The sequence below is a fragment of the Salmo trutta genome, chromosome 30, assembly GCF_901001165.1.
Source record: "Salmo trutta chromosome 30, fSalTru1.1, whole genome shotgun sequence".
Classification (NCBI taxonomy): domain Eukaryota; kingdom Metazoa; phylum Chordata; class Actinopteri; order Salmoniformes; family Salmonidae; genus Salmo; species Salmo trutta.
Genome location: NC_042986.1, coordinates 8,222,209 through 8,244,729, shown reverse-complemented (window position 1 = coordinate 8,244,729; position 22,521 = coordinate 8,222,209). Strand labels below are relative to the sequence as shown.

Sequence of the window (22,521 nt, the reverse complement as noted above, 5' to 3'; positions counted from 1 at the left end):
GTCTAGGTAATGAGGACAGGGCGCGCTGCCTAGGGACTTTCCCCTGTCCCAGCCGTAAGCACAATGTGTGCTGTGCTGGGAGCAGAAATAAAACCTCACCAAAGTGTGTGGAGATGCCCAACTTGCTGCAGCACAAATATCTCCTATAGTCAACACTTTAAAACCTCTCTGGAAAAGGATCTAGTTTCCTGAATTTCCGCCTGACTGACGTGCCCAAAGTAAACTGCCTGTTACTCAGGCCCAGAAGCCAGGATATGCATATAATTGGTAGCATTTGATAGAAAACACTTTGAAGTTTCTACAACTGTTAAAATAATGTCTGAGACTATAATAAAATTGATATGACAGGCGAAAATCCAAAGAAAAACCAACCCAGAATTTTTTATTTCTGAGGTCCCAGGCTCTTACAATGGAAAGCTATGGGTCCTATGTAATTCCGGCTCCCAGATTGCAATTCTTATGGCGTCCACTAGATGTCAACAGTCTTTATTCAAGGTTTCAGGCTTGTTTCTTGAAAAATTAGCAAGAATTTGGAGTTTTAGAGAAGAGAGCGCCAGAACAATATCATCTTTCGGTGCGCGAGGAAGAGGGCACGCGCTTACTAATTTTACTTTCCTATTGAACATACTACTTTCCGTATGAAATAGTATAGTTTATTTACATTTTAGGGTACCTGAGGATTAAATAGATACGTTTGACTTGTTTGGACGAAGTTTAGCGGTACCTTTTTGGACTCCTTTGTCTGCATGTTGAACAAGTGGATTACTGAAATCGATGGCGCCAACTAAACAGACTTTTTGGGATATAAAGAAGGATTTTATCTAATAAAACGACCATTCATGTTGTAGCTGGGACCCTTGGGATTGCAAACAGAAGAGATCTTCAAAAGTAAGTGATTTATTTAATCGCTATTTGTGATTTTGTGAAGCCTGTGCTGGTTGAAAAATAATATGTCGGGCGCCGTCCTCAGACAATTGCATGGTATGCTTTCGCTGTAAAGCCTATTATAAATCGGACAACGAAGTTAGATTAACAAGAATTGAATCTTTTAAATGATATAAGATACTTGTATGTTCAAGAATGTTTAATATTACGATTATTTATTTTTGCGAGCCCTCCAATTTCACCGGATGTTGTCGACTGTTGTCCCGCTAGTGGGATGCCTATCCCTACAACGGCCGATGCCGCTGCCACACCCCTGGTGGAGTGGAACATACACTGCTAGGTAACCCTTGCCCCTTCTCGCTATATGCCAGGGAGATAGCCTCCACAATCCAGTGGGAGAGACACTGCTTAGAGAGCGCCCTGTCGTGAAGTGGATTAGCAAAACAGACAAAAAAATTGTCACATAACCGAATGTCCAGGTCCGTTCAATGTACGTGTGTAAAGCTCACACCAGACATAGGGCATATAACCTCTGTTGCGCTTCAGAAGTGAAGGAGGAGAAAAGGGAAATAGCTCCCCAACACCTTTAGCCAAGGCCAAAGCCATGAGCAGGGAGGTTTTGTTGGATAGGATCTTCAGATCTACCTTTCCAGAGGCTCAAAAGGGGCCACACACAATGCCTCTGAAACCAGCGCCAAGTCCCATGTGGGCACAATAGGTTTAGACAGGTCTGAGACCACGTACACCTTTCAGGAATCACACCGCCACGCGGGTGACACCACTTTTAACACCCGTGAACACAGTGGAACTCAGTTGAAGAAATTGTGTTTAGGTGCCAAGGTTTGCCTAAAGCCCGACTCACTCTGGGTACACGGGCTCCGGCGATCAGTGACGTACCCCGATTGGCCGTGGCCGTGCCACTTCGAGGTATTGTTGTCACAACGAACTTCACGCAGTTTAGTCACTGGACCGCACACATTAAAAATAGACCCAGGGGGGAAATATTATCCTACTAACCAGTCATAGGTGCTGAAGACAAAGTGCCTTGTACCCTAGCTGGGAATGGGACAGACAGCTCTCAATACATTGTAACAGACAGGGGCAGGTGCATAATTGAATCTAATTCCCAGGAATTAATAGTATTGAGCTGGAGACAGACAGCTCATTTGGGGGCTCATACGAACCAAAGAGACTGCATGTTGAATAATGGCGTGGTCATGTCCAACCCTGCTCATTCCCTTGACTCTGCTACCACCACTAATTGCCTGTAGAGCCCATAACCAGTATCACTAGACATATTATAGGGACCAGTGAGTTACAGGCAGGAATCAGCAATGAGGTCTGACCCTTTACGGGCACAGGGGGCCCTGCAATGGCTGACGTAGTACCCCGTTTACCAAACGCTGGGACACTGTTGTCACAGTCATTTATTTGCTGAGGGGTGCACTGGTCACTCAGATCCGTGCCAAGGCCCCGCACTCCGAGGGTTACCCCAGCCAAGTGCTCAGGGGGCTGCTTCTTCATCGCAGGGACACGCAAACCCAGTTTCCTTCACTCCTTCTAACTCCAGGAACTGAAAATAGGAATGGGGTTGCCATAAGGCCAGGGGAATGCTAGTTAAGCTAGCCTGGCCTCCAAAGTCCACGTAGGACCAGATCACTTCATTAACAAGTCTTGGAAGAGAGGCAAGCGGTGCTTGACCAATGGTAGACACAGGCGGTGGAGCGTGCCCACCGAACCTGGCCACCCTCTCTTTTCAAGTAGCCTCCGTAACCGGTGACAGAACGCACAGGAGCTACCACATACCCCACATCCAGGCAGCCACCACATACCCCACATCCAGGCAGCCACCACATACCCCACACCCAGGCAGCCACCACATACCCCACATCCAGGCAGCCACCACATACCCCACATCCAGGCAGCCACCACATACCCCACGCCCAGGCAGCCACCACATACCCCACATCCAGGCAGCCACCACATACCCCACATCCAGGCAGCAACCACATACACCACATCCAGGCAGCCACCACATACCCCACATCCAGGCAGCCACCACATACCCCATGCCCAGGCAGCCACCACATACCCCACATCCAGGCAGCCACCACATACCCCACATCCAGGCAGCCACCACATACCCCACATCCAGGCAGCCACCACATACCCCACATCCAGGCAGCCACCACATACCCCATGCCCAGGCAGCCACCACATACCCCACATCCAGGCAGCCACCACATACCCCACGCCCAGGCAGCCACCACATACCCCACATCCAGGCAGCCACCACATACCCCACGCCCAGGCAGCCACCACATACCCCACATCCAGGCACCCACCACATACCCCACGCCCAGGCAGCCACCACATACCCCACGCCCAGGCAGCCACCACATACCCCACATCCAGGCAGCCACCACATACCCCACATCCAGGCAGCCACCACATACCCCACATCCAGGCAGCCACCACATACCCCACATCCAGGCAGCCACCACATACCCCATGCCCAGGCAGCCACCACATACCCCACATCCAGGCAGCCACCACATACCCCACGCCCAGGCAGCCACCACATACCCCACATCCAGGCAGCCACCACATACCCCACGCCCAGGCAGCCACCACATACCCCACATCCAGGCACCCACCACATACCCCACGCCCAGGCAGCCACCACATACCCCACGCCCAGGCAGCCACCACATACCCCACATCCAGGCAGCCACCACATACCCCACGCCCAGGCAGCCACCACATACCCCACATCCAGGCACCCACCACATACCCCACGCCCAGGCAGCCACCACATACCCCACGCCCAGGCAGCCACCACATACCCCACATCCAGGCAGCCACCACATACCCCACGCCCAGGCAGCCACCACATACCCCACGCCCAGGCAGCCACCACATACCCCACACCCAGGCAGACAAGACATTTGCTCCGACCACCCAATCCATCTCCACTTCCTGCTCCTTGGTCCCAACTGAAGTGCCGGCATCCGCGAAAGGAAAGTCGCCATCAGTAATTCCAAGCTTCCTCAAGAATCCTACACATCTTCCAGGGATTTTGCATGCAGTACGTGGCAATGCACACACGGACTGGTTCGAGCGAGGTTTGGCTGAGCGTGCTCCAATCAGAGACAAACTACACGTAGATCGTGAGTATCTTTCAGATAAATGCTATGACTGCATGACTGGGGGCATGATCTCGACCCCGAACCCAGCTTAGCCATCGCCATCTCGGGTCATTTTCTTAGCCATCTTATTCATTGCACCAGCAAATTGAAGAATAACTCATAGTTTGAGATTAGAAAATGTATGGGAACAAGTACAACAATTGTAGATCCTTCAACTGAAGTCGCAAGAGTGCGACTCCCAATAGTATAATTATAGTGTGTTGTACCGAAGTTGACTGACTGAAAGGGAACGCAATAATCTCTTCTTCCTCCTACAGTGTGCACTTGTTCACTTCCCTTTACTGATTTAAAAGGAAATTACCGGTATAAGAAATCTAGCCCATGCCAAGCCCATCCCTCCACCAACCCAATGCTTTTACATTTGTGGAAAGTAGTAAACAAGTGCACACTTCAGAAATGAGATATTATTAGGACACACCCAATGATGACCCCATATTTGCTATAATAGACATGGGCGTGTACTCCTCCTGCATAGGAGTTTGACATTATACTATTTTATATGAGACATTTATTGAATTCGTTACAAGTTAACGCTATTACATAAACACTACTATTGTATTTGAGTCAGACCCTTCCCAGCTGGCCTGTGTATGGATGTATGTGTCCACTGTGACAGTATGTTATGATTTACTGCTAAGCAGGTGCTAGATGTTGTTTCGTTTTGTCGGGTGTCTGGTGAGGTTTCTTCGGCCCTCCTCTGACCTACCCCTCCCTCTGCTTCTGGTGATAAACGGTGTGGTGATGGCTCCCTGGAAGTACCAACACACCACATATTGTAGGTTCATACAGGCACAAAACATACTGTGGCCCCTGCTATGTTACCATGTTACTTAACCCTCAAACAGACAGACAACATACAGTAGTGGTCTGGACGTTAGTCATAACCCTCTTACAGCCAGACCACATACTGTACCAGACCACACCACGTAGTAGTGGTTTATTGGTTCATTTTATCTTGTCCACATTTCCTGTTACGTTACCTACAGTTAAGCCTCAAACAGCCAAAGAAAACTCACTTTGGTTCCTGATCTTTTTTCTTTTTTTTTTACAATTCAAAACATACACATACCAACAACAGCATACAAACAAGCACACACAAACATCAACGACATCACCCAGCCCAGACCTACCTGCTCCCAACCCCATCTCCAGCACCCGTATCACACTCCGCCAACATGGCCACAAACTGCACCATTTTGTTTCTCTCCATCGCCCACTCACTTTCCACATTTAGATTAAAAAAAGCATTTGACCTGTTTATTGTGTTAACGATGGAGGATTCGTTGATTTCTAGTTTTTTCAAGATGATTGACAAGAAAAGTATCGTCCAACCCATTGGGTATCTCACTGCACCCTCATATTTAATAGAAGTAAAACTAAAGGCATCCTCTTCAACTGATCGCTGCCTGCACCTGCCCGCCCGTCCAGCATCACTACTCTGGACGGTTCTGACTTAGAATATGTCGACAACTACAAATACCTAGGTGTCTGGTTAGACTGTAAACTCTCCTTCCAGACTCACATCAAACATCTCCAATCCAAAGTTAAATCTAGAATTGGCTTCCTATTTCGCAACACAGCATCCTTCACTCATGCTGCCAAACATACCCTCATAAAACTGACCATCCTACCGATCCTCGACTTCGGCGACGTAATTTACAAAATAGCCTCCAATACCCTACTCAATAAACTGGATGCAGTCTATCACAGTGCCATCCGTTTTGTCACCAAAGCCCCATATACTACCCACCACTGCGACCTGTACGCTCTCGTTGGCTGGCCCTCACTTCATACTCGTCGCCAAACCCATTGGCTCCAGGTCATCTACAAGACCCTGCTAGGTAAAGTCCCCCCTTATCTCAGCTCGCTGGTCACCATAGCAGTACCCACCTGTAGCACGCGATCCAGTAGGTATATCTCACTGGTCACCCCCAAAGCCAATTCCTCCTTCGGCCGCCTCTCCTTCCAGTTCTCTGCTGCCAATGACTGGAACGAACTACAAAAATCTCTGAAACTGGAAACACTTATCTCCCTCACTAGCTTTAAGCACCAGCTGTCAGAGCATCTCACAGATTACTGCACCTGTACATAGCCCATCTATAATTTAGCCCAAACAACTACCTCTTCCCCTGCTGTATTTATTTATTTATTTATTTTGCTCCTTTGCACCCCATTATTTCTATTTCTACTTTGCACTTTCTTCCACTGCAAATCTACCATTCCAGTGTTTTACTTGCTATATTGTATGTACTTCGCCACCATGGCCTTTTTTTGCCTTTACCTCCCTTATCTCATCTCATTTGCTCACATTGTATATAGACTTATTTTTCTACTGTATTATTGACTGTATGTTTGTTTTACTCCATGTGTAACTCTGTGTTGTTGTATGTGTCAAACTGCTTTGCTTTAACTTGGCCAGGTCGCAATTGTAAATGAGAACTTGTTCTCAACTTGCCCACCTGGTTAAATAAAGATAAAATAAAAAAATTGTAAAAAAATATTTCATGTCTTGAAATATGCAGAAAGAATGATTAAAAGCAAATGTACATTGTAATACTTCTGACAGCCAACTTTCTAACTCTGCCCATAACATTTGGGACGTTATAGCATTCCCAGAAAGCATGGATTAGGGGAGTCATTGTTAGTTTTACATTTAAGACATGACTCTGCAGTTGTGCTGTAGAATTTGTGAATTTTCTTTGTTGTTTGATAAATTCTGAGTTTGAGTTTAAGTTTATTTACTCTTGCTCACAGATAAAACTGAAGAAATGCAACATTTACATCACTAAGAATTGCAAAACACTGATTTAAAATACATAACACATAATACTTGACATAAATAGAATACAGAACTCTTGAAACATTACAGTACATTTTTCACGATGAAAATTGAAATGTTAAAATGTGATTGTTAAAAACAGAGTTTTTTTTGTGTTTCTCAGGTGGTTCGTATGGGCAGTTACATAGCACATTTACATTTACATTTACGTCATTTAGCAGACGCTCTTAACCAGAGCGACTTACAAATTGGCACAATTTGTGGCTGTTTCCCGGGAGCCTGGTGGTGCAGTCACCTCTTTTTGGAGGGAGCAGGTCATTCAGTGGGTGGTTAAGAGTGTGCATGTCCTTCCCCAGGTGCACTGCAGCCTGCTCTCGCCTGCTCTGCAGTGACGGGAGCTGTGGTTGGACTGCTCCACCTCAAGGCCCTCCTCTGCATCCTGTCTAGTTGGGCCTGCTGCTTTTTGTTGCATCCAACTAACAGCACTCCACCGTATTCCAGACAAGGCCTGACCAATGTAGTGTATACTCTGACCAGATCTTCAGTGGGTAGACCATTTCTGGCAAGAACAGTCAAAATGTGCAGGCGTTTTGAAGCCTTCCTCACTGACTGCTCCAGTGGGCCACACTGACTGATGTGGCCCACTCTTCCAGCTTCTTTGCCTCCAAGCCCATGGAAGTGTCCACCTCGATGTTGGTTAATGGTATGGCTCGGGACAGCCCTACATCGTCTGCATACCCAGTGTCCAGAGTGTCCCTGAAGACAACTTTTTCGGGTGGACATGTGAAGGAGAAACAGATGTGGTGAGACCACGCCCCCTTATGGCACACCATAGGTGTCCTCTGACCAAGGGCTAAATGTGCCATTAGCCATCACCCTCTGCCTTCTTCCGGTGGTGTAGCTGTGGAGCCAGGCTAGTAACCTTGGACACAGCTCAATGTCAGACAGATGTTGTTGGAGCTTTGAGTCATCTACTTGATCAAACACTTTGGACATCAGCAACACCCTCACCATTGTTGGTTTTCTGGAGTCTGTAGCTGTCCGCCAGGAGTGTGTGGCTTTCACAAGGACAGTAGTAGTGCTGGACTTTGGGAGGTAGGCATACTGATTCATGCACTCAGACAGAACTGTTGGAATTCTTTTTTTTTCATGATGAAGCTCTAGTGGATTTTTCCAAGACGTGAAGTTATAGAGATGGGCCTCCAGTCACTCGTTGTACATGGGTTTGACACTTTAGGTATGGGACACACACTGACAATCTTCCAGGCAGCAGAAGATTGTTAACAATGTGTTTGATGACAGGGGCTATATCTTCTGAATGCTATTTTAGTAGCCAGGCTGGAATGCCATCAGGCCCACACGCTTTACGTGGACTGAGTCTGGTATGAGCTTGCTTTATCTGGCCAATGCTGCACAGCTCAACCTGCCTTGTAGGTATGGGCAGGGGGAAGATGACAAGAGGTGTGGGGCTTGTCCATGCCTCAGCAAAGAAGTCATTCAAAACATCAGCAATGTCGTTGTCTTCTGTACATTAGTTTATACTGGATTAAAATTAAATGTCCGTTAACTGTAATTTGGTTATTTATATTCCAACATTCTCTCCATCTTGTGCCAATCAGTCTTGGTTCCAACAGTTCATATTTGTTTCTAAGAGATTGTCAGTAGGATAGGCTCTCTGCAAGGTTTTGTATATCTTACCTATCATATATAATTTTCGGACTTAAATAGGATTCCCTCAAGGTTGCTCTGATATCCAGAAGATTTTAAATGGACATTTTGTGTTTTGAAACTTTTAAGTTGCATATCTTTGAAAATATCTACATTGGTCAGTCCAAAATTGCGTTTTAATTTTGTCATGGAAGTACAGTTGAAGTCGGAAGTTTACATACGCTAAGGTTGGAGTCATTAAAACTCGTTTTTCAACAACTCCACAAATATCTTGTTAACAAACTAGAGTTTTTGCAAGTCGGTTAGGACATCTACTTTGTGCATGACACAAGTAATTTTTCCAACAAATGTTTACAGACAGATTATTTCACTTATAATTCACTGTATCACAATTCCAGTGGGTCAGAAGTTTACATACACTAAGTTGACTGTGCCTTTAAACTGCTTGGAAAATTCTGGAAATTTGTGTCATGGCTTTAGAGGTTTCTGATAGGCTAATGCACATAATTTGAGTCAATTGGAGGTGTACCTGTGGATGTATTTCAAGGCCTACCTTCAAACTCAGTGCCTCTTTGCTGGACATCATGGGAAAATCAAAAGAAATCAGCCAAGACCTCAGGGGAAAAAATGGTAGACCTCCACAAGTCTGATTCATCCTTGAGAGCAATTTCCAAATGCCTGAAGGTACCACGTTCATCTGTACAAACAATTGTATGCAAGTATTAACACCATGGGACCACGCAGCCGTCATACCGCTCAGGAAGCAAACGCGTTCTGTCTCCTAGAGATGAATGTACTTAGGTGCGAAAAGTGCAAATCAATCCCAGAACAACAGCAAAGGACCTTGTGAAGATGCTGGAGGAAACAGGTACAAAAGTATCTATATCCACAGTAAAACAATTCCTATATCGACATAACATTTAACCTGAAAGGCCACTCAGCAAGGCAGAAATCACTTCTCCAAAACTGCCATTAAAAAAAGCCAGACTACGGTTTGCAGCTGCACATTGGGACAAAGATTGTACTTTTTGGAGTAATGTCCTCTGGTCCGATGAAACAAAAATAGAACTGTTTGGCCATAATGACCATCGTTATGTTTGGAGGGAAAAGGGGGAGGCTTGCAAGCCGAAGGACACCATCCCAACTGTGAAGCACGGGGGTGGCAGCATCATGTTGTGGGGTGCTTTGCTGCAGGAGGAACTGGTGCACTTCACAAAATAGATGGCTTCATGAAAATGATGTGGATATATTGAAGCAACATCTCAAGACATCAGTCAGGAAGTTAATGCTTGGTCGCAAATGGGTCTTATAAATGGACAAGCATACTTCCAGAGTTGTGGCAAAATGGCTTAAGGACAACAAAGTCAAGGTATTGGAGTGGCCGATTATTGCAGTTATCTCCAGGTGTCCTGTAAATTATTTGTAGAGATTACATTTTTGGGCCTTTTTTGAGGCTCATTGAATTTGCCTTTTTTATTGCTACGTCTGTCAATCTTATCGAATGTATGTATTGTTGACCCAAATCAGTCAAGTTTCAAGACTGGTCATTCAACTGAGACTGCTCTTCTCTGTGTCACGGAGGCTCTCCGCACTGCTAAAGCTAACTCTCTCTCCTCTGCTCACATCCTTCTAGACCTATCTGCTGCCTTTGATACTGTGAACCATCAGATCCTCCTCTCCACCCTCTCCGAGTTGGGCATCTCCGGCGCGGCTCACTCTTGGATTGCGTCCTACCTGACAGGTCGCTCCTACCAGGTAGCGTGGCGAGAATCCGTCTCCGCACCACATGCTCTCACCACTGGTGTCCCCCAGGGCTCAGTTCTAGGCCCTCTCCTATTCTCGCTATACACCAAGTCACTTGGCTCTGTCATATCCTCACATGGTCTCTCCTATCATTGCTACGCAGACGACACACAATTAATCTTCTCCTTTCCCCCTTCTGATAACCAGGTGGCGAATCGCATCTCTGCATGTCTGGCAGACATATCAGTGTGGATGACGGATCACCACCTCAAGCTGAACCTCGGCAAGACGGAGCTGCTCTTTCTCCCGGGGAAGGACTGCCCGTTCCATGATCTCGCCATCACAGTTGACAACTCCATTGTGTCCTCCTCCCAGAGTGCTAAGAGCCTTGGCATGACCCTGGACAATACCCTGTTGTTCTCCGCTAACATCAAGGCGGTGACCCGATCCTGTAGGTTCATGCTCTACAACATTCGCAGAGTACGACCCTGCCTTACACAGGAAGTGGCGCAGGTCCTAATCCAGGCACTTGTCATCTCCCGTCTGGATTACTGCAACTCGCTGCTGGCGGGGCTCCCTGCTGTGCCATTAAACACCTACAACTCATCCAGAACGCCGCAGCCCGTCTGGTGTTCAACCTTCCCAAGTTCTCTCACGTCACCCCGCTCCTCCGCTCACTCCACTGGCTTCCAGTTGAAGCTCGCATCTGCTACAAGACCATGGTGCTTGCCTACGGAGCTGTGAGGGGAACGGCACCTCTGTACCTTTAGGCTCTGATCAGTCCCTACACCCAAAGAAGGGCACTGTGTTCATCCACCTCTGGCCTGCTCGCCTCCCTTCCTCTGCGGAAGCTCAGTTCCCGCTCAGCCCAGTCAAAGCTGCTCTGGCACCCCAATGGTGGAACAAGCTCCCTCACGACGCCAGGACAGCGGAGTCAATCACCACCTTCCGGAGACACCTGAAACCCCACCTCTTTAAGGAATACCTGGGATAGGATAAAGTAATCCTTCTAACCCCCCCTGGTGGGATATACAATTAAATCAATGTGTATTTTTCACCATGTAAAGTACAATTCAACATTAGAAAACGTCCTTCTTGGTCCATGTGCTGGGATTTAAGGGAAAAGGGTGTATTCTTTATCAGAACACCTCTGCTGTTGCTACAGTAGGTGGCAGCATAGGCCTCTCCAACACAGCTTTCTCCTTTTAAAAAAGTGTAACATGAAGGAAAACCACATCTGCTGACAATCCTTTTAAGTGTTCAAGAGCCATATGCTTATTTTTTTCATCATGGAGCCCGTGCACATTCCATGTAATAGGTTGGATTTTGTTGATCTTTACTTGTATAGAATCAAAGTTAACTTTGTCTGTTCTGTCTATTACTGAAGAACCAGATAAAACATTTTAGCAGACATGAGGGCGGTGGACATTCCATGCAATGGGAGAGTGATAGTATGAATACATAGTTATTGTATACATTAGATATATGGAGCGTGTGAGCATGTGGGCTGAGCAAACATTTAATGGAAAATACACCAAAAATATAAAGCACAGTTCTTCTTTGTACTCGGAGGCTTTCTGCCTTTTTAGGGCTTTTAAGCTCCAACTCCTCTCCTAATGTACCAAAGGTCTGTGGATTATGTCATTGTTCATACAGGCTATCACCAGGGCCAGGAGTTTTCACGGACCATGAAAAACTCTGGGCTCTAGTTTCTGCCTACTACCCGTCATTGATACCACAGCTGATGGGCATCAGCCCACAGGCCTATGGTAGATCTATTTTGTGACATGACAGTGTGTCTATTCGCAGATGGCAGGGTTTGTCCACGGCCCAAGTGAGAACGAGCTTGACGTGGCCTGCTGCTTCTTCTGTCTCAGAGAGCTGGAGTGCTGGGAGCCTGAGGACAACCCATGGTAAGTGTGGTCCTTACACTTCCACTAGGACCAGAGCCCGGAGTTATTACTGCTCTGTGCCCTAACTGTACGAGTCGCCATCAAATCCTCCTCACCATTCACATTGGATTCAATACCATTGTTGTTCAGTCGAAACTCTACACCTTTGAAATGTGCTAATTAAAGTTGTCGCTGTGATAATAATTGCGTCTTTAATGACCTACACGTCTCTCTCTTTGCTCTCCGCTCTCGGTTGTCCGTAGGTCCGAGCATATCAAACGCTCTCCTAACTGTGGCTTCCTGGCCATAAGGAAAGACTTTGGGGAGCTGACTGTGTCTGGGTTCTATCATCTGGAGCAGGAGAGACTGCACATCTACATTGTAAGTCACCAACCCTACCCTATATATTTTGACACAGTTTCCTATATAAGAAACTGTATTGTCCCCAATGGGAAAAATTGTCTTAGACACACCGTACTACTGTATAAAGAATAAATATCATATACATTGCAGCATCACACACATTGCACAATGCCCATGTCATACACATCATATACACCTACATCTTCTCATTCAAGGCAAATACTTGATATACATGCATTTCACAATGCCCCTGTATTGTCCTGCTGTGTGTACACTCATGCCTTGACTGAAAGTTGTGCTTTTATATATTTTCTTTAAGTTCACAAGCTATTTTATACTTGCTGTAGGGTTGGGGTCAATTTCAGTTAACTTGTGGAGGCCTAAGCTGTGTATTACTTGTAGTTTACCCGTGTCAATAGCACACCATTTCTACTGTTGCAGAGGAAGACTTCGCATCTGAAGATTGCCATTTATTGAGATGAGGTGGAGAAAACAGTTGATTACATGAGAAGGCTGTTTGATTCGGCACCTATAATGTAGTGGACATTAAGGAGTGTATATTTTAGTCTTTGGTGTGGGTTTTTTCTTATCTGTAAATATTTTGGTGTGAATGAATAAAGTTGTTCTATTTTATATCTTTCAATTAAGTTTTGGGGTATTTTCTCAAATGTTTTGCAGTATTGCCTCTTACCACAAGGTGGTGACTTCACACTGGAGTAGCCCTGTTTTCCAATATGATTACATTTACATTTTAGTCATTTTGCAGACGCTCTTATCCAGAGCAACTTACAGTGGTGAATGCATACATTTCATACAATTTCATACATTTATTTTCTGTGCTGGCCCCCCGTGGGAATCAAACCCACAACCCTGGTGTTGCAAACACCATGCTCTACCAACTGAGCTACAGGGAAGACTGATGATAATGTCACAGATATGTACCAAGTTCTCCAGCCCATATTTACAAAGCCTCTTAGAGTAGGTGTGCTGATTTTAGGATCAGTTTGGCTTTTTACATCATAATGAATAAGATTCCTAGATCCTAGATCAGCACCGCTACTCTGGCTGCATTTACAAAGGCAGCCCAATTCTGATCTTTCAGTTCACTAATTGGTCTTTTGACCAATCAGATCAGCTCTGAAAAAAGATCTGCGAAAACATCTGGTGTGATTGGTCCACAGACCAGTCAGTAGAAAAAAGATCAGAATTGGGCTGCTTGTGTTAACGAAGCCTCTGAGACAATTTCTGGACCCTAACTCCCCAGGGGCAATCATGACTGAAAGAAGGCACGCATTGAACAACCCACAGAATAACAATGTTTCCTGATTTTTATCCTCCCAAATACTTGCCGTTGGGTTTTCCTGAACGTGCCACCTCCACCATTTCTTTCTGCCTCATCTTTTCAAACCTTGACCCTGGACAGATGGCCCCTTAAGCCCGTCCCTCTCAATACCAACTGTTGCCCTAGTAACATCTGTCGCTTATAGGGCGCATTCAGCAGGGAGAGGGGTGGCCCATAGGGGAGTGCCGAGCTATAGGACTGAGACGGTGCACCAGGACGCTGGGGTGCTCCTGGAGAGGAAGAGTTGGAGGGGGATGCCAGAGTATCGTTTGGATTTTTTTGAAGAATCGGCAGTTAGTTGTCACCGCAGCTTGAGCATACATAGACAGTGATGTAAAGTACTTAAGTAAAAATACTTTAAAGTAATAACTGAAGTTTTTTTTTTTGTATGTCACTGGGTGACTTTCACTTTTACTTAAGTCATTTTCTATTAATGTATCTTTACCTTTATTCAAGTATAACAATTAGGTACTGTTTCCACCACTGAGCATAGATAATGTAATGTGACTGTGAGGAAGTGTTCCATGGACTCCATGAGGGTCTGGGACATGTACAGAATAATATCCTAACTACTCATTTGCTTATTGTCTTACTCTGACAAATAGTCTTATTGTCTTACTCTGCCTAGCAAAAGTTAACACACCCCTTGCAGTCTTTACATTTTTCCTGTCTTGAAATTAAATCTAACAACAGAATAAATTTGATTTTTGTTCTTACCAGTGTACACAACCTACTCCACATTTTCAAGGTGAAAGAAAAATTATAGAACATTTTCGAAATTATGTATATTTAGTTGGGAGGAATTGATGGACAGCAATATTCAAACCTTGTGCCTGATTTTCAAGTCAGGAGACTGAACCATTCAGGAGCACTCAGCATCTACTAGAAAAACATTCTGGTGTGTCTTTGGCATTAGATCTGTAATATTCAGAAGAATAAGGCAGGGTTTCCTCAAAACTTGTATCTGGGCTTTCCACCTTTTTAATATTTATTTTGATCCTGAGAAACTCCCCAGTCCCTGCTGGTGATCAGTATACCCATAACATGATGCTGCCATCACAATACTTGAAAAAACAGAGGAGAGCATTGCATTCACTCCACATTACTGGCCAGTATCGCAAAGTGAAAAGAAGGAAGCCTGTGTAAAAATTAAAAATTAAAAAACTCAATCATCTACTCTGTTTGCAATAAGGCAGTTAAGTAATACTGAAGGACAACATGGCAAATAAATTAATTTTGGCCTAGATTAACAACTACAGGCTTGGGTCAAATCCAATATCACACAACACAGAGGGAAACCATCTGTATTTTCAAGTATTATGGTGGCAGCATCACGTTATGGGGAGTTTGCCAGGATCAAACGAAATATGAAAGGAGCAAAGCCCAGGTAAAAAGTTAGAGGAAAACGCACCTCAGTCTTTTGAAAACGAGTTGTTCAGTGGGACAATTACACAATGTCAATGCCAGAGACACAACAGAATGGCTTTGCAAGATTGCTCCTGAGCGGTCTAGTCTCAGTCCTGACCCAACTTTGATTGAAAATCTGAGACAACGTTTGAATATTGCTGTCCATCAATGATTCCCAACCAAATGTACTAAATGTGAGCAATTTTGACAAAAACAATGGATAAATGTTGCCCTAAGAGTTGGTGGAATCGCATTCAAAGTGATTCACGGCTGTAATGGCTGCCAAACTTGTTTCCACCAAGTATTAACTCTGGGTGTGAAGACATGCAATCAAGACCTATTTTTAATCAGTATCAATCAGCTGCTCCGATAAGCTGATGTATCCTCTTGCTACGGAGACACAGTTTTTCCAGAAAAGAAAGAAGGCAAAAAAGATTTGATGTGATATTAAAAATGGCACCGTGCACATTACTGTCTTGTCTTTTTCATCCAGATCTCACAAGAGTGGAACTTGTATTTGTATTAGGCTACATTTGAAAAGTCCCATATGACAGAACAAGACGTCCCACTGCGCACAAAATGGTTGTTTCAACGTCATTTGTCAATGTATTGTGACGTGGGATCTATGTGGAAAATACATTGGCTTCGAACACAGTTTTGCAACTGCTGTTTTGAGGGTAGAATTTCAACCACAGGACATCAAGGTAACCAATTTTCAACATAGACAAACCTAGACGTACCTTTGAAACAACGTCAGATCTTCAAAGTAATATCCACCATAAGAATATAATAGGCTAAGGCAGCACCTCCTACTGGAGAGTTGATCTATCTACAGCTATCCTTTCAGTGTTTTAACCAAGCCCAGACCTGCTTAGCTTTGATTTACATTTACATTTAAGTCATTTAGCAGACGCTCTTATCCAGAGCGACTTACAAATTGGTGCATTCACCTTATGATATCCTTTGATATTTGTTACTGACTTCTACCATGTGCTATTGTGAGAACGATTGTTGAGAAATCTCCACTTAATAGATTCACTGTTGCTATCAAAGTCATTACAAAGTGTAGGTTCAACCAAGTAAAGGAAATAAATAAAATGTTATTTGTCACATACACATGGTTAGCAGATGTTAATGCGAGTGTAGCGAAATGCTTGTGCTTTTAGTTTTGACCATGCAGTAATATCTAACAAGTAATCTAACAATTTCACAACAACTACCTTATACACACAAGTGTAAAGGAATTAATAAGAATATGTACTTAAAAATATATGGATGAGCGATGGCCAAACGGCATAGGCAAGATGCAGTAGATGGTATAGAGTACAGTATATACAAATGAGATGAGTAATGTAGGGTATCTAAACATTATATAAAGTGGCATTGTTTAAAGTGGCTAGTGATACATTTATTACATCCAATTTTTTATTATTAAAGTGGCTAGAGATGAGTCAGTATCTTGGCAGCAGCCACTCAATGTTAGCGATTGCTGTTTAATGGCCTTGAGATAGAAGCTGTTTTTCAGTCTCTCGATCCCAGCTTTGATGCACCTGTACTGACCTCGCCTTCTGGATGATAGCGGGGTGAACAGGCAGTGGCTCGGTTGGTTGTTGTCCTTGATGATCTTTTTGGCCTTCCTGTGACATCGGGTGGTGTAGGTGTCCTGGAGGGCAGGTAGTTTGCCCCCGGTGATGCGTTGTGCAGACCTCACTACCCTCTAGAGAGCCTTACGGTTGTGGGCGGAGTAGTTGCCGTACCAGGCAGTGATACAGCCCGACAGGATGCTCTCGATTGTGCATCTGTAAAAGTTAGTGAGTGTTTTTGGTGACAAGCCGAATTTCTTCAGCCTCCTGAGGTTGAAGAGGCGCTGCGGCGCCTTCTTCACCACGCTGTCTGTGTGGGTGGACCATTTCAGTTTGTCCGTGATGTGTACGCCGAGGAACTTAAAACTTTCTACCCTCTCCACTACTGTCCCGTCTATGTGGATAGGGGGCTGCTCCCTCTGCTGTTTCCTGTAGTCCACGATCATCTCCTTTGTTTTGTTGACATTGAGTGTGAGATTATTTTCCTGACACCACACTCCGAGGGCCCTCACCTCCTCCCTGTAGGCCGTCTCGTCGTTGTTGGTAATCAAGCCTACCACTGTAGTGTCGTCTGCAAACTTGATGATTGAGTTGGAGGTGTACATGGCCACGCAGTCATGGGTGAACAGAGAGTACAGGAGAGGGCTGAGAACGCACCCTTGTGGGGCCCCAGTGTTGAGGATCAGCGGGGTGGAGATGTTGTTTCCTACCCTCACCACCTGGGGGCGGCCCGTCAGGAAGTCCAGGACCCAGTTGCACAGGGTGGGGTTGAGACCCAGGGTCTCGAGCTTAATGACGAGTTTGGAGGGTACTATGGTGTTAAATGCTGAGCTGTAGTCGATGAAAAGCATTCTTACATAGGTATTCCTCTTGTCCAGATGGGTTTGGGCAGTGTGCAGTGTGATTGCGATTGAGTCAATGCCAATCCAGTTATTAATTCGGTGGTTCAGAAAAAGGCGAGAGACGATGACTGTTGTGATCTGTTTAACAGATGTGAGCTTATCTCCGAAAATTCACATCAATTCCACCGTACGCGGGAGAGGTTCAAGGAAACTATTTGTCTGTATTCCCAATCATTTAGCTATATTCACATCCAATTCTAATAGGCAAAATGCAACTTTGTAGTGAATGACTTAAAAAAAATATATGAACAGAAAGCACTTCCCACTGGGCACAAACTGGTTGAATCAACATTGTTTCAACATAATTTGTCAACATATTGTGACGTGGACTCATACATAGAAAATACATTGGATTTGAAAAAGTCATCAACTGTTGTTTTGATGATGAAATTTCAACCACAGGATTCTGTCATCATGGTAACCATTTCAACATAGGCAAACCTTTAAAACAATGTCAGATCTTCAACATTATATCCACTATCAGAAAAAAACTATAGGCTGGACAGCACCTCCTACTGGAGAATGTATCTATCTACAGCTACCCTTTGGTGTCTTACCCAGGGTTTTAACCAAGCCCAACCCTGCTTAGCTATGATATTTGTCACTAGCTATTACCAATGTGCTGTTGTGAGAATGATTGCTGAGAGACCACTTAAAAATGAAATAGATTCACTTTTGCTATCAAAGTAATTCCAAAGGGTAGGTTTAACAGAGCAAATTAAATGTGACCCTCCTTTATCAATCATATATCATCAATGAGACTATTTAGGCCTGTATAGCATTTACAACAGCTGTTGTTTCAGTTTAACCCAGTGTTCAACTAAAAATAGACACTAAACTAGGCATAGGGTTTCAAGCTTTGTTTGATTTCAAATGTAAAGATATTTAGTGATATTGAATTGTGTTTGGTTGTCAACATAATCAAATATCAACATTTGAAGGAGATGTAATGTATCTTCTGCTTGGATTGTTTAATCTGTGCGGTTTGGAGAGTTCCATCAATTCCGGTTTGTCTACAAATTAATAATTGATATGTTGGAATCACGTCTCCGTCTCAACCAAAAATCTAAGTTTAAAGAATAGGACTAAATTAAATCAAACTTTATTTCAAGTGCATTTTAAGTTAGGGTTGGATTGATATGGTCCTATTATTTAACCCTTGTGTTGTCTTAAGGGTAAAAAAAATGACCCGCCACTATGTTTAACAGCAGAGAAAACCCCCTAAATTATATTTTTTCAACTTTAAATTTGATGACTTTTTCTAGAGTGACCCCAACATTAGAAAAAGTGAAACATTGCCTTTGTTCATATTTCCATGAAAGCTGTACACCACCAGGGTACAAAGATTGTCTTAGGGTCATTTTGGACCCGGCAGTTATAAAATTATTTACACACCACAAAAACCACAAAGACACACACACACACACACACACACACAATGAGAAATTGAGATTATGTGTGCTTCTGATTGAACTCAGACAAAACAAACACTTTATTGTGCATGTGCAGCATCCCCCCTTCATGACCCCACACATGACTCAAGTTCACAGACAAAATAAAAACAATTTCAGACAAAATAAAAACAATTTCAGACAAAGCAAACATTTATTGAAAGCATTGTTTACTAATGGGGAATGCAGTCAGGGTCTATAAAGGTGCTGCAGATGACAGTCCCTTCAGTTCTCTCTTTGCTGAAGGCATGAGTGCACGTTTCAGTGCCCAACACGTCGTAGATCTGATTTTTTCAGATGTCCAAGAGGAAAAACAGAACAATGATTTAGAAGAGGAGGAGGTATCTGAAGAAGGGGAAGAATACAAACCAGAGCATGATGCATCATCTTCAGATGAAGAAGAAATCTCCCAAACTGAAAGAGAGACATTTTTGTCAAAGAACAGCAAAATAACACGGTCCTTGTCACCATATGAGAACCAGGGCAGGATGGCAGCACAAAATGTCATAAGGATGACCCCAGGGCCCACAAGACATGCAGTTGCCCATGTCCAGGACATCGCCTCAACATTCTACATGTTCATCACACCAGCCATCGAAAAAATCATCCTGGAGATGACAAATTTGGAGGGTTTCCGTAAATATGGAGACAACTGGAAAAGGATGGATGAGATTGACCTGCGTGCCTACATAGGGCTGCTAATCTTAGCGGGTGTGTATAGGTCCTGAGGTCGAGGCTGCATGTAGTCTCTGGGATGCAGAGAGTGGAAGGGCGATATTCCGTGCCACGATGCCACTGAAAGTCTTTCACACTTTCTCAAGAATGCTACGATTTGATAACCGTGAGTCAAGGCCTGCAAAACGTGTGAGAGACAAACTGGCGGCCATAAGAAAGGTCTGGGAGAAGTGGGTGGAGCGTCTGCCATACCTCTACAACCCTGGGCCTGAAGTAACAGTGGATGAGGCCATACCTCTACAACCCTGGGCCTGAAGTAACAGTGGATGAGCAACTGGTTCCATTCAGAGGTACATTTTTATTTTCATATCTGTAATTTAAGTGATTTTCACTGTTAATTTTATTATGTATTGCTGTGATATCATTGATTTATGTGATTGTTTTCTGTGACACTGATACTAATTACTGATAGTAATCTCTTTTGTCAAAAGGTCGCTGTCCTTTCCAGCAGTATATGCCCAGCAAGCCAGCAAAGTATGGCATCAAGAGATGGGTGGCCTGTGACGCACAATCCAGCTACGCTTGGAAAATGCAAGTCTACACAGGGAAGCTGACCAGTGGAGGCCCGGAGAAGAACCAGAGAATGCGGGTTGTGCATGATGTGACAGATGGACTGAGGGAGCAGAATGTCACGTGTGACAATTTCTTCCCCTCTTATGAACTCAGCCAGCAGCTCCTGAAGAGGAAGATCACCATGGTTGGCACAGTTAGAAAGAACAAACCTGAGCTCCCCCTTGCACTCCTCGCAACGAGGGGGAGAGAGGCCTTCTCATCAAAATTTGCCTTCACCCCCACCACCACTCTAGTTTCTTACCTCCCAAAGAGGAACAAGAATGTGGTCCTCCTGAGCACACTGCACAAAACGGCTGAGATCAGTGATCGTGAGGACAGGAAGTCAGCCATCATTCTGGACTACAACCACAACAAAGGAGGTGTGGACAACCTGGACAAGGTGATTGGAACTTACAGCTGCAGGAGGATGACTGCCCACTGGCCCCTGGTCATCTTCCATACCATCATTGATGTATCCTCATACAATGCCTTCATGATATGGAACAAGATCAACCCTACCTAGATGCCTGATAAGCGGAACAAGAGGAGGGTGTTCCTGGAGCAGCTGGGAAAGGCTCTTGTAGCCCCACACATTCAAAGAAGGGAGCGGCTCCCCGGCACAGCAGCCTCTGCAGCGCTTGTGAAAGCTGTTCAGGGGGCTGAATCTTGTCCTGATCCACCTGAGGCTGGAGCTGGGGTAGGCAAGAGGAGGAGATGCCAATTCTGCCCCCCAAAGAAGGAATGTAAAACAAATAGTATGTGCTGCATATGTGAGAAATACATCTGCAAAGTCCATGCACAAACACTTGCATACTGTCATACATGTGCTAATTAGAGTTGATTGATTTATGTTCTTCACGTTTTTGTTTTGTATCTATTATCTTATTTTATTCTTATTTATTGTTGTTGTTTACACACCTTGTGGGTGGGGGCAATGGTTCAAAAAATGGGAGAAGACTAGTATTTTGTAGTTGAATTCCTTATTGTACAGTATATAAGAATATATCACTATGTTGCCAAAAAAGTTCAAGACTGTTATTGTTTCCCTTCAATAAAATGCATTCAAAACTAATTTCTGCACATTTCTGCCTCTTTCTTAGGCTATACAAGTGCTATCCCTTGCTTAAAAAGTTATGTTTACAGCTATGCAGTACCTTTAGCAATAATAATTATTATTATTATAAACCTCTACTTTAGTAAAGAAAACAATTATGACATGTGTTTTGTAATAAAAACGAGTGGTGTCCACTGATTTAAATGCAGTCTTTCTGCATTGTGAAGAGGGAAAACCCAGATATTCACAAAGTTTGTGATGAATGAAAGGTTGTTTCTTCATGCAAAATAGACTTGGGGTTTAAAATTCAATTAAGCTGCTTTATTTTAGGGGTTTAGTGAAGGCTGGTCAAGGGGAGAAAACAGAATGTTAAGACTACACAAGGGTTAACTTAGATTTTTGGTTGAGATGGAGAGGTGAATCCACCCTATTTAACTATTCATTTGTAGAAGGAAACTGGAATTAAAAACTGGAATTAAAGCCAGACTAAGTCAGTGGCACAGATGGAACTATCCAAGCAGAAGATATATCTCCTCCAAATGTTGATAATTGGTTGTGTTGACAACCAAACACAATTCAATATCACTTTTAAAAGACAATAAATAACCTATTAACTTATCGACAAGTTAACAAATTATATGTTGGATTCACGTCACCAACTCAACCAAAATAAAAGTCAAAGAATAGGATTAAGCCAGTGTCTCAGATGGAACTATACAAGCCGTAGATTCATCTCCTTTAAATGGTGATATTTGGTTGCCTTGACAAGAAACACAATTCAATATTACTTTAGTAAGACAGCAAATAGCCTAACTTTAAGACTATCTTACAAACTAATGTAATCATTCAACCTTAAAATGAGTAACATATCCATGGCCACATTTTGGGGTTAGTGTTAATAAACGTATTGTTATGTAATTATAGAAAGCGTGCATGTTCAGGGTCCCATGTCTGTG

General features: G+C 44.0%; 1 protein-coding gene and 1 pseudogene across 1 annotated transcript; both read left to right on the top strand.

Moving 5' to 3' along the window:
• The first annotated feature begins 2,588 nt into the window (after window positions 1-2,588).
• LOC115168852 (early nodulin-75-like) lies at window positions 2,589-3,923 on the top strand. The gene has a single exon (XM_029724387.1). The coding sequence runs from the start codon at window positions 2,589-2,591 to the stop codon at window positions 3,921-3,923; it is 1,335 nt and encodes a 444-aa protein (XP_029580247.1).
• An 8,170-nt stretch (window positions 3,924-12,093) lies between these two features.
• LOC115168851 (baculoviral IAP repeat-containing protein 5.1-like) lies at window positions 12,094-13,079 on the top strand (annotated as a pseudogene).
• The last annotated feature ends 9,442 nt before the right edge of the window (window positions 13,080-22,521 follow it).

Excerpts from the sequence above, each read along its gene's own strand:
- LOC115168852 (XM_029724387.1), top strand. The coding sequence starts at position 2,589 with ATGGTAGACACAGGCGGTGGAGCGTGCCCACCGAACCTGGCCACCCTC.